This window comes from Papaver somniferum, chromosome 5 (genome assembly GCF_003573695.1).
Source record: "Papaver somniferum cultivar HN1 chromosome 5, ASM357369v1, whole genome shotgun sequence".
In the NCBI taxonomy this organism is placed as follows: Eukaryota; Viridiplantae; Streptophyta; class Magnoliopsida; order Ranunculales; family Papaveraceae; genus Papaver; species Papaver somniferum.
The window spans coordinates 94,064,479-94,076,591 of NC_039362.1; the positions used below are offsets into that span (position 1 = coordinate 94,064,479).

A 12,113-nucleotide genomic window follows, 5' to 3' on the forward strand; every position below is an offset into this window, starting at 1 on the left:
CATTTTATATTCACTTCATACATTATTACCAAATGCTAATTGTTTAACGAGTTCCAGTTGACACACACCGCATATTGTTTCTGCTTCTACTACTGCAGAAGCAGAAACAATTTTCTGAAGTCATAAGCGAAATTTTTCTTTTTCGCTTTAACAAAAAAATGATGATTCTTAATAAAACATTTTGAAAACTAGTTAGAAAAACTAGTTTTCATGTGGTGTTCTTTTTTTTTTCTTTTTGATGGGTGTTTTATTTTTATGTTTCCACTTGAACCCGGGTCGCCTGGGTGAAAGCCAGGTATCCTAACCGGGCTGGACTACAATGGATTGGTCATGAACTTACTTACTTTTCATGTGGTATTCACTCTAAACTTGCTTACTTTACTGTTTCGCATCATTAACTTCCTCTGTGTTCAGTTTTGACTTGACCCTTTTCTCTAGAAGCGAGTCATTTGGCAAAGTTCTCTTATTCACTCTGGGCTTACCACAAAAAAAGAAAAAACTCTCGGCTTGCTATAAGTTATAAATCCACTTGAGTTGCGCCTTCCCTTGCAGTATAAGTGCACACATAAAAATTCTACTAACATTTCAAGTCTTGCTTAAACAGAATCACTGTAGAAACCCCAAGATTTCAGGATCGAGTGACAAATAGTGATTTACTGGTTGATTGTTTGGGTTGATACATACGTCAAAAATGACATACCACCCTTACATCTAATGTATCATATATATCATACGTCAATAAATACATTGTTGAGTTAGTACATGCTGCTGCCATTCTAAAAAAGACAGGAAAAAAAGAAGATATATACCACCAAACAAACTTAATACTGAGGAGGATTCTGAGACACCACCTTCGGATGAGTAACAGCATAAACGGAAGACATGGGATCAGTTCGAAGGTGAGAAAGAAGGTGTTGAACGTCGGGTCTTAAAAGTTCCATTAACTTCCCACAGAGAGCTAGGGTCTCTATTTTAGGTTTACTAGTACTCTGCACCGGTCCTCCCTGTCCTTCATATAGAACCGCATGGTGTCTGAGAAAGAAAAAGCAAATGATAATGCTCCCAAAGTAAAAATGAACCGAAGAAGTTGATCTGCAAATCGAATTAGAAAATGGAACGAGAATCTTACAAGAAATCGATAAGATCTGCTATGTCTGAGGCTTCCGTGGGTGTAGAAGGCTGTGAGTTTCTCCCGAAGACATCCGCCATTAAGTTGAATAGCAAAGCCAGAGACTAAAATAATAGTAAAAGAGCGTTAAATATATTACTTCATAAACAGAAAAATGATAAACCGGCACTGATTTATTATGGAACCTTAATATGAAATTCGATACATTAAATTTTTTGGAAGTCTGGTGCTGTAAAAAATCATTCAGGAAATGCATAATACCGCGAGGAAAATTGGTTTTTCTTACGATTACGGTTATAATACTGTCTCGAGTCTAGCTCGCACCCAATGTTCTGGGTTTCAATATAACAGGAAAACCATAAGATTCGATGTGAGCTTATGTACCTTCATGAATAGTGAGCGTGCAAAGGCAAGACGAGGGAGCAAAGGACCAAGTATACGGAATGCTATCCTCAACATTGCAACAGATGAGACAGGTCTAAGATGCTTAATAACTGCATGTGCCCCTTCAAGCCATTCCTGAGGAAGGTTACTAAAGAAAGAATGAAGGAGCGCAACTATATTACCTGTTATAATATAAAACATTTATAAGCTAAATGTCAGAATGTATATTGGAAACACAATCTATAAAGAAGGAAAAATAAGGCGATAAGCATAAGCCAATAACAACGGTGAGAATTGGACAACTCCTCTGTATCCTTTTGCCTGCTGCATATTAAAGCAATATACAATACATTGACTAACCCTATTCACTTCGTTTTAAAGGTTAACCCAGTAATTTACCATTTGGTTTTATGATTTTAAATTTTTTTAGCACAAACACAGTTACATGCAACATCTGGACGCATCATACTATATGCCAATTAACTCTCAAAATGTACCCTGCTTCTATGCAATTACTCGAACAAATGTCGGATAGTGTATTTGAATTTCAACTGCTGTCCATCTCTTGGAGAAAAAACTGTATTTGAAGTTAAAAAAAAAAAAAAGAATTGTATTTGGGAAGCAACCTTGGTCTCATTTCTGGGTTTAAAATTGTCACCACTAATATTTGAGGGTATTTTGACAATCGCAAAATTATTGTGTGAAAACAACAGGTGTGGTCTTAAATCAGTAGAGCAAACTAAAGAAGCTCGCAAGTTGCTGGGCTATTTTCTCAAAAACATAAGTGGTGCAGGTGGGAAAAAACAGAGTTACAGAATCTAAGTAACATCAGATAAGAAATGCAAGATACTGAAATAAACACCTGAATCTAAGATGGAGGAAGATGCAAGATACTGAAATAAAATGGAGGTGACAGTAGTACCTATGGCTGTTGATGTGTTATCTTGAGCGGCCCACGTTGGATCCAGCAAAGCATATCCAACAGCAGAATCTAGCTCCTTAACTGACTTTTTCCCATCAGTGAGCCACCAACACTCTTTAATTATACGTGATGCCTCTAAATAAAGTTGCACATGAAAATCCGGAGGTAACTGAGCTAATAGAAGACCACAAGCTTGGATCATCAAACAGGATAATTGTTGGCTCGTATAACCACTTTTTGAAACAAAGTTGCTGGTGTTGATTCCTGTAGTTGAAGGATTCGATCGGCTTGTGTTCATGGAGTCTGTGCTTCCAGCTGTAGGTGAGTTTGGTAGAACAGATCCTTGACTAACACCACTTGATGTTCCTTGAAGACCGCTACTGGACTGAATTAGTGTGGGTTGAACATGCACGACTATATTAACAAGTGCAGTTACTATTTGAGAAGGCGATGCTGGTAGTGAGAGGAGTTCAATGGCTGCTGTTTCAAGATAAAGCTGGGTAAGCGTGCCAGGATCTTGAATTTGATAAAATGGTTTCTGAACCTCCGAAGCATTTATCGGGCCCGAATGCGATGGTGCTTGGGTTCTGTTATATGCGGTCCGAGAATTGGTAACAGTGTCTCCCATCGCTCCAGATTTGGATTTGTTATTTAGAGGGGGAATAACATTGTTTACTATTCCCAACAGGAGAGTTGCAAAATAGTCTGGTGGTGGGCATGTTGCAGGATTTGATGAACTAATGTGACGAGGGAATGATTCGGAGAATGGGATCTAAGAAAAACCCAAAATTCAGCAAAGAGCGCAGCTGAAAAATAAGTAGATGCAATAAGCCAGAAATATAAAGCATCAGTACCTTGGAAAGATCGAGTACATTTAGAATTCTCACAATCAACTTGCTTGGAAGATGACCAAAGAAATAGGCAAGAATATCTCTGACAAATGTGAACCTCAAAGGGTGGTAGGCGAGCAAGGCAGAATAAGCAGCAAGGAACCTCTCGGCCACATCATGAGCATCATTCTCAATAAACCTGTAAACAATTAAAGGAATGACTGGAAGCAAGCGAGCTGCAATATCATCAAAGAAGGGTGGGTACCTGTGAAGACCAGAGCGACTAAAAGTTAGTGGAATTCTCATTTGTGGGAATACATGTCATAACTTTTCAACTCAGAATGAACAGAAATGAAGGTGACAACTAACAAGTGAGGACGAGAAGTGGAGAAAGGACAAGTAAGGACGAGAAGTGGAGAAAGGGAATGAAAGTACAAGTTTACATGAAAAGAAAGCATAATTAGCATGTTGGTCTGCAGAAAATTACCGCTCCTTCCAAGAGAGATGATTCCCAAGAGCTTTCTGCAACTCGACACGCTTGAAAATTCCTGAGTGAAGCCAATGCTCAGGGGGGCCACGGTTCATACAAAATAATTTGATTCTTTGTTGAAGCTCTTGCTTATCAATCAGAGCCATCTGCGAAATGGACACAAAGAATCTGCATAATTATCTTTAAGAATTCCTTCCAATTCAAGTACCCAACCACTCATGGACTTTGGTGTTCTTAGTCTACAGTAAAGAAGTTTGTTAAATTGCCATGAAAGTTGTGATAGGTTATGGTTTGCAGTAATGGAATATCAAGCACTTAAAGGAAGATAACAGAGGTCTGATCACTACAAAAACATACCACTATCCGCAGAGCATTAGGGTCATCATCACGGTCAATAAGTGCTAGCAGCAAGATATCTAATGGAAGTAGCTCATGTGTCCATATAAAAAACGTAAGGTTGGCACTAGCTTTTGCTAGAAGGTCCTGTATAAACAAGAAACAAAGAGAAATTAGATTTGGAAGTGACCAAAAATTTTAAAGGAGAAGAGAGAGAGAAAGTACCTGTTGGAGATGCCCATGTTGCATTTCCATATGAATATGATGAAGAAGTACATCAATCATAGTGTAAATATTAGATGTCACTTCTTCGGGCGTAAATTCTCTCAAGACACGTCCCTGCAACAAAAACTCCGAAAAACGATTGGATGCAAAGGGACCAAATGAATCCATGAGAGAGAGACAGAGAGAGACAGAGAGAGAGAGAGAGAGAGAGAGAGAGAGAGAGAGATTCTCACGAGGTTTGCACTATTAATGCTTTCAGGGTGGCCATGCATAAGAATCCAAGCACCAGCACATAGATATTGTCGATGTTGAGGAAAACTATGGTTAATGTAAGTCAGAACATAAGATGGATCAGCAGAGGGGGACAGAAGCTGTGTGCATTGGTTAATAACAGTTGTTTCTGCCTGCCACAAGAAAAGAAAACTATATAACTAAGTGATGTGTCTTAAAAGAAAACAGTGAGACAGAAAAATATGGCCAGGAATTAAAAGATGTGATGACCTCAAAGCGTATTGTCTACAAACCTGTTGCCAAGCTTGAATGGCGTGCCCTCTTTTGTCCATCCGTCCCAATAAAGCTTCACGAATAACAGGAGGGAAATGGCGCATTGTCTTCTCTGACCAAGTATGCTGACTAGTTGCCATTACTTGCTCCAAAAGCGGTTGAAGGTAAACCATTTGCTCAACTTCGGCAATACCACGGATCTTGATAGTAATAGCAAGACTGATTATCGTCATCCTATTCAATGTTTCTGTGAATTCGGTTGGACCCTGCAAAAATGGTAAAGTGTATTTAGCTAATTAAAACAAACTAGCATTCGAAAAATTAAGAACTTGAAAAAAATTCACCTTCAAATCTTTTTTCACCAAAAACACATCTCGTAGTGACAAGATGAGGTTCATGCATAGGTTTTCAGCCAATCTGAATACGCGATGCTCTGCTCGTCTTCCCCTTAGCATCGCAATTATTTTTGCAACTTCATACATTAATGCCTTGGACTTCCCATGATACCTGCAAACAGAGAATCCTCATAATTATACTATAAGCAAACAATAATTTCTTTAAACATCATGTGTGGAGCTATTAAGATTCTACACTGAACTTTAGAAATGGAATCTGATATTCGACATTTGTTATATAAAATAAAACAGCTTGCCTGTATGTCACATATATAATGTACAGAATCATTTTTCACTTATATACAAGGTTGTCCAGGAGAGATCACCTATAAAGTGGAAGGAAACGGTAGTTTAGTATTTCCAGCAGAAGTAGGGATACGCCAGGCTTGTTTAGTATAGCTGGATTCCTCGTCGCCAAATTCTGCAGACATAAACAGAAAATATTACAGAAGTGCATTACATGCAAGAGGAACTACCAAACAATATCACTATAACACGTACATACTGGTAATATTAACACAAAAAAGAAAGGTTCAGTTTCAGCAGTATCATCAGTTTGGTAATTGAAAAAAAGATGTCAATGAATTGTTCAGTATTCATTAACGGATATTCATATATCCAATGAGATTCATGAAAACAAAGAATGTCAGATTAAAAGAAGTCCGAAAAAATATGCAATTGAGAAAAGATAAGAATATTCTCTGCTGGTAGTGAAGAAACTGAGGCAGGTGTTTTTCTTTTTCTTTTTTTGATAAGAGGGACAGGTGTCTTATATACTTTGGTTAACTGCTTATAATGCCGATTGCCTGCACTTGATCATACATCTTCCTCTCATCATATTTGTGCATACAGCTCCCAAAATATAATCACAGTGTCATCCTCGGATATATTTGAAAATAATTGTAGCGAGAATTACATAATTATAACAGTATATGTGAATCATGGTAAATTCGGAAGTGGATGGAAACTACAATAAGCATACAAGCAATAAGCAGCTTAGAAAAAAAATAACTCAAAAAGCAAATATCGATTACCGTAAAATGCACTCTAAATAATGAATTAGGCGCAACTAGAAGCAATCTGACGTACGTTTCAACCATTGAAATGCTCGGAATAACCTGCGTTGAAAATAAGGGATCAGCTGAAAACCATTACCCAAAAAAACTACTCAAGTAAGTAAAACTAGCTCTAGGATTCGCAGATATATTGGTAATTTGGTTATGAAAATATGGGGAGAAGGTATGGTAAAAATAAATCTATATTCACATTTACCTGATTAAAAAACATAGATTCTTCGAGCTGATAGCCGAGTTTAAGACATAAGTTGATGGAAAGACCAGATAATAGTGACATTGGCATGGGGCAAACTTCTCGCATCACCATTACCCTCTCATTAGACTGCACATTTGATCCTGGTAACAATTCTGTTACTCCAGATGAGGTCAACCAATTCATAACTGCTTCACAAGCAGGCTGCGCCATTGTATATGACAGAACCCAAAACATTCCAATTGATCTATCATCCAAATTCATATAGTCAAGCATACGCTCTCCTGCAATTAAATTTTTGGTTATTATGTTTGCTAAAAGTACCTGTTATACTCAGGATAAGAGACCAATAATGGAAACATTCTGAAATCGGGCCTGTATATCAAATTGAAAATTGGCTTTAAGGTACATTAGAAGGTCAATGCATGCTTCAAGAAAGACTACCAGAAACTGATTAACCACAAGAGACCGGTTTTACTTAGTAAAGTATCAGAAAATGTACAACAAGAATAGGTGTTCTACTCATTCAAACAGCAGCTTAGTGACCATATAATTGATAAATCATGGAGCACACTTCACAAACGAAAAAAAATTAACTGTGCTTAAAGTTTTCTTTGCTTGTTATTTTAATCGTTCCTATAACAACTTTGAAATCAAGCACATAAACAGTTTCCAGACCTTTTTAACAACCAGGAATAATCAGTACAATGTAAAATTTCAATAGTATTTTTTCTAGTTCCCTCATCACATTGGAACACTCAGGCACTACCAACAACTAGCGAAGACAATATGCATGAACAATGAAATCAAAGCAAACAAACTAAAAGCAGGACAAAAGTCGAAAGAAAAAAAAAGCAATAACACTTTAGGAAAAGTTTCTGATTGCATTGTTAATTCCCATCATATACTTCAATCCAACAAACTACTGTGGCTAGGATAATGGGAATGTACCTTTTGTTACTTGCTTCCACCACTCATCTATCTGCTTGCCCTTTTGAAGCTGCTCGTGATTCAAATACTCTCTAATTGAAGTGTTGAAAGACCAAATACGTAAAGTCTGACTACTGCTTATAAAATCAAACAGGATGCTTTGAGGGGTAACGTTATTCGGATCTGAGTTTCTATCCTCTTTATGAAAAGATAGAATCTTTCTGGTACTCTCCACCTAACATAAAATAATGCAGTATATTGTTGCAGTAAATTCAATAAGACCAATCTGCAAGTAGCCGCATACCACGAAATGTATAACTTTTCTTATCTCAGAAAGTCAGAATACAAATGACTTAATGTTCTATTGGCATGTCAACGATGATATGGTTAGATTATCCCCCATACCAAATGGCTAAAGAAAATATTGCAGAGGCAAGAAGGGGGGCAGCTGTGCAAGCAATAAACAAAAACAAGACTGCAAAAGCCTCATTACAACACTTAAGAAAAGATCGAAAGAAACCTTTCTGGGGTCTGAGTTTAGGGCGTTTGTCACAATCTCAATTCGAATAATTTGTGCCAGCAGCCACGTCACATGATTGCTCTGAAGAATCTGATGATCACCCTTCAGAACTCGAGAAGCAAGCTTGTCCACAAAATCGAGAAAATCAATACAACCACTCTTCATGAGAAAGAAAAATATATCCGAAAATATAAGCCACTCTTGCCAGAAATGTGTATCTGCAAAGAATTAGTTCATTTAGAAACAACATAAGATCACCTGCAGTACTCTCGAGGACTTTTAAATAAATAAACAGTCAGAAAGCCCAACAAAGGGATGCTTGTTGAAGTACAAATTCAGTTCAAGCATATAGCTCAGAGAAGGCTCAAAGATTAAGAAAGAGAAACCATTACCTGAATTTGTCATCTTCAACAGTTCAACTGTTCTCTCGATGGTTGCCTCGCTAATCATCTCACTAGAGAAAACAGCACCAGGAGTTGATCCTTGAGCATTAGATTTATAACAGGGAGCCATAAGTAGCACACGTCTCCACCAGTCAGGTGATGGGGATGTTCGAAGAGCATGTCTTACACAACGAAGAGCTCTTTCCCAGTCCATATTTCCTTTTTGGATGGAGGTTGCTAGATCCTACACCAATATAAAAGAAAACAGGGAGTTGCCTGTAAGACAGAAAACAACTATAGCCATATGTTATGAAGTGAACCCCAAAGTTGAACAAAAATTACCTGGATTATTTATGCTCCTACTAGAGCTTAATGATAAAAGTAAGACAAGTTACAGAAAAATAAATGTAAGCTTATAACTTCTCATCAATAGCTATTGTCAAAGTTGAAAGCAAAATTGGTTAGCTGACCAACATGATTTTCTGATACAACGACAACCAAGACTTTAGTCCCAAACAAGTTGACATAGGCTAGATTTTCTGATACAAGCAGAAACAAATAAATCATCTCATAGCTAAATGCCCACTACCTCAACTTAGAAACGGGAATAAAAATGTGCATCAACTCTAACCGCGAGAAAAGTTAACTTTCTAGCAACTTGAAAGGTCCCTAGTTCAAGTAGTATATGTGAAGCAATGACTTCCTGCAGTAAGTCCTACATGCCTTTGACCGAGGGTTTCTTTCTATATGAAGAGTGTGAGCCTGAAGTAGTAAGAGATAGACTCTTGACAACTGTAAAATGAATAAATGATATACAAAACTTACAGCTACTTGATGTCAAATTAACAAAACAAACTGACTAACATAACAACGTTACATGAAGTAAAGAAATCCTTCGCCCAGAAAAATTAATAATCAACCTAACACAGCTGATTTTTACTCTTCCATGATTTCATCCATGTGTACATAAATATATTATTCGACTCCAAACCAGCTAGAATTAGACTATCACCAAAATCCAAGTGATAAGGCTGACCCCTACAAACTTTAAGGTTCTAGGATTCGGTGAGAAGATCACAGAGGCGTATCTTCCCTGACATGAACCGTTCCTATATATGCCTGACCAATTAGTTTTTGCAAATTTTAGTATAAGCCTCTAAGGATTCGAACTCAGGGATCATGTGCAAGAGGTTATTCTAGTATTGAGTGTGCGCTTGACAGATACAGGACACCCTGCCAGTGTGCCCGAGGTGAATGCTGTTTCATAGTTTCTCTGAATGAACCTCAAGCTCATGAGAAAAATTCTCAAACGCATACACCTACGGGTGAAGGTGTGGCACATGCCCGTCAAATCAAAACTCTCTACCATTCTTGTTCTAGTATCTTTTGACTTTTAAGGTTCATGCTACACAAAAGATTAAAGATTGCTCTTACCTCTCCATGCAAAGGCTCTCCTAGTACACTCGGATATGTGATGGGAGAATAACGCAAGCTAGCTGCTGATTCACCTGATACACTTGGATAAGCTTGAGTCATTAATCGATGAGTACCAAATGTTGGGCAGTGAAGGTGCTGATCCAACATTTGCATGTGCATGGCCACCATATCTCGTCTCCTATGGATCTCCAAAATCAGAGTAAACAAGGCTTCATCATCAGGTACATTTTCCATAAACTGCAGGCCACTGCGAAGCAATTCATAGAACGGAACCCTACATTTATCTGCGTCAACCAACAGCCAAATTACATCTAAGCAACTGTGCAGCCAGTCATTCAGAGACCTATCTGGTTTCCAAGCTTTTAGTCCATCAGTTTCATTAACCTGGGTTCTTTGGTCCCAATTAACTAACCAATTCAGCATTTGGGTGAAAATATCAGCATGTGTAACTGGCTTCAAATTGGATTCAAGGCCAGCCAAAATGATCTTACATGACAACTGACGTAAACAGCTAACAGCAGAATCTCTTAGTGAAGGATTTGTCCTAGAAACAATTTTCTGCCCATTGGAGGCAAAAGTTGAAGACTTGATGGGTGACATAGTTGTAGATGGTTCTGACGCTGACTGAGCAGGAGATCCAATGCCATGCATTGAGGTTAAAGGAGACGCAGGATTTGTGGAATGAAAAGTGGAGTTAGGAACTGCACTTGATGATTGCATCATTCCAATATGTGTCAAACCTGAAGACGCAAGGCTACTTGATGCTGCTTGATGACTTGTTTGTCCAATGGATGTCTCTGCTGAGGAAACTGAAGAAAGGAGAGAAGGCAAGAATGTGTCCCAATTTACATAACCCATGGTACACAAGCTACGCAACGCGAACAGAAGAAACTCTGCCCGCGGTGTGTGACTACTACATTGCACAACCAAAGTAATAAGGACAGATTCTGTAACTGCACGCAATTGCTCCTGGTCCTGCAAAATGATAAAAACAAAGTCACGTTTTCTTTTCTCTTTTGTCAAAGATCCATCCGAGATAGCATACATATTGCATATATACCGAACTAGAACAAAGACTCAGCTACAAACAAAACATTGGAGGCAGAGCTTGTGCTCGGGGCAAGGGTATTCGCCGAGATACAAAACCTTTACCCCAGTATCTCCCATAATAAACACGTACAGAATCATATTTTTGGTTTCAGATTTGGGTCAACATTCCTCTAGCAGTTTTTGTCAATAAGTCACAAATGCAAATAGATGACTATATGAGTCCATTATTAAACACGTCTCTCCAACTCCGACTATTTACTATCTCTCCCAATGTTGTTACTATCAATAACTCAACCATTACAAAATGCAAATCTTTAAATGAAAAAATTTCGGTTAGACACTTACCGGAAACTGGGCCTGAAGTTGTTCAAAATCAGAAACAAACTGTTCGTTCCGAGGAGGAAGGTCACGGTTAAAAGCAGTTATCCTCTTTTGAGACTTGTTTCTGAAAAAATCATTTTTATTTACAACAAGTAATCAGAACATCAAAAGATACCAACTAATCAACAGTAATATGTGTTATACGATCAAGCCAATTTCAATTTTCAACTTAATCATAAACCCTAGATAAAATTGACCCCCAACAATGCAAATCAAGTCTACTGAAAGAAAAAGAACTTACGGAGATTCTCTGATTACATCTTCAGTCTTTTGCCGCAAATTCCTCTGCTCAATTAAAACAAAAAAAAATATCAATTAGGAGATCAAATTAAACGAATAATATATATAGGGAGAGAGGGGGACTAGGAAATATACACCGAGGTAGAGGTTGAAGAGATCAACGATAGGATTTCGAGAAGGGTGAAACTGGTGAGCTCTGGAAGGAGGAGCTCCTCCGCCTACTCCTCTTTGAATTTGATCCATTGATTATTTGCAGAGAACACTGACTTTACTTTAGCATTCCACCACGCTACTGAGTGTAGAGTTCCACAGCTCTGTGAAGAAGAAAGAAAAAAATCACTCCAAAACCCCCAAAAAGAAGACTCCGAATCAAAACAAAAGAATTTCTCTCTCTCTCAACTAAAGTCTTGTCACGTGCATCGATTTATCGCCGTCTTGCCGTTCCGCTGAGATGTTATGCTCATATATTGCCGGTTGTATATGTGAGGCCGAAACAAGAAAACAAAAAGGGCGTTTTTCACAATGGTCTCTGTCCCGTAATTGGTTTCATAAAATCATCACCCTTTTTCCATCCACGTTAATTATTTTGAAAAAAATAGTCATGTTTTGGTCTTAAATACCCATTCGTCATTCTAGAAGTGATAGTGATGAAGTGGTGGTTGCGACGCAGAGAAGAAACGATGAACTC

General features: G+C 38.0%; 1 protein-coding gene across 1 annotated transcript; it reads right to left on the reverse strand.

Annotated features, from left to right (window-relative positions):
• Positions 1-582: 582 nt before the first annotated feature.
• Positions 583-11,782, reverse strand: LOC113282257 (mediator of RNA polymerase II transcription subunit 23-like). The gene is made up of 21 exons (XM_026531245.1): positions 11,561-11,782; positions 11,427-11,470; positions 11,150-11,249; positions 9,752-10,729; positions 8,327-8,561; positions 7,935-8,152; positions 7,436-7,649; positions 6,488-6,768; positions 6,250-6,333; positions 5,542-5,636; positions 5,165-5,327; positions 4,841-5,086; positions 4,550-4,720; positions 4,317-4,430; positions 4,113-4,238; positions 3,753-3,901; positions 3,290-3,530; positions 2,436-3,207; positions 1,514-1,695; positions 1,130-1,233; positions 583-1,032 (listed from the first exon to the last, which is right to left on the reverse strand). The coding sequence occupies exons 1-21, from the start codon at positions 11,666-11,668 to the stop codon at positions 822-824; spliced, it is 4,836 nt and encodes a 1,611-aa protein (XP_026387030.1). The 5' UTR covers positions 11,669-11,782; the 3' UTR covers positions 583-821.
• Positions 11,783-12,113: the final 331 nt, after the last annotated feature.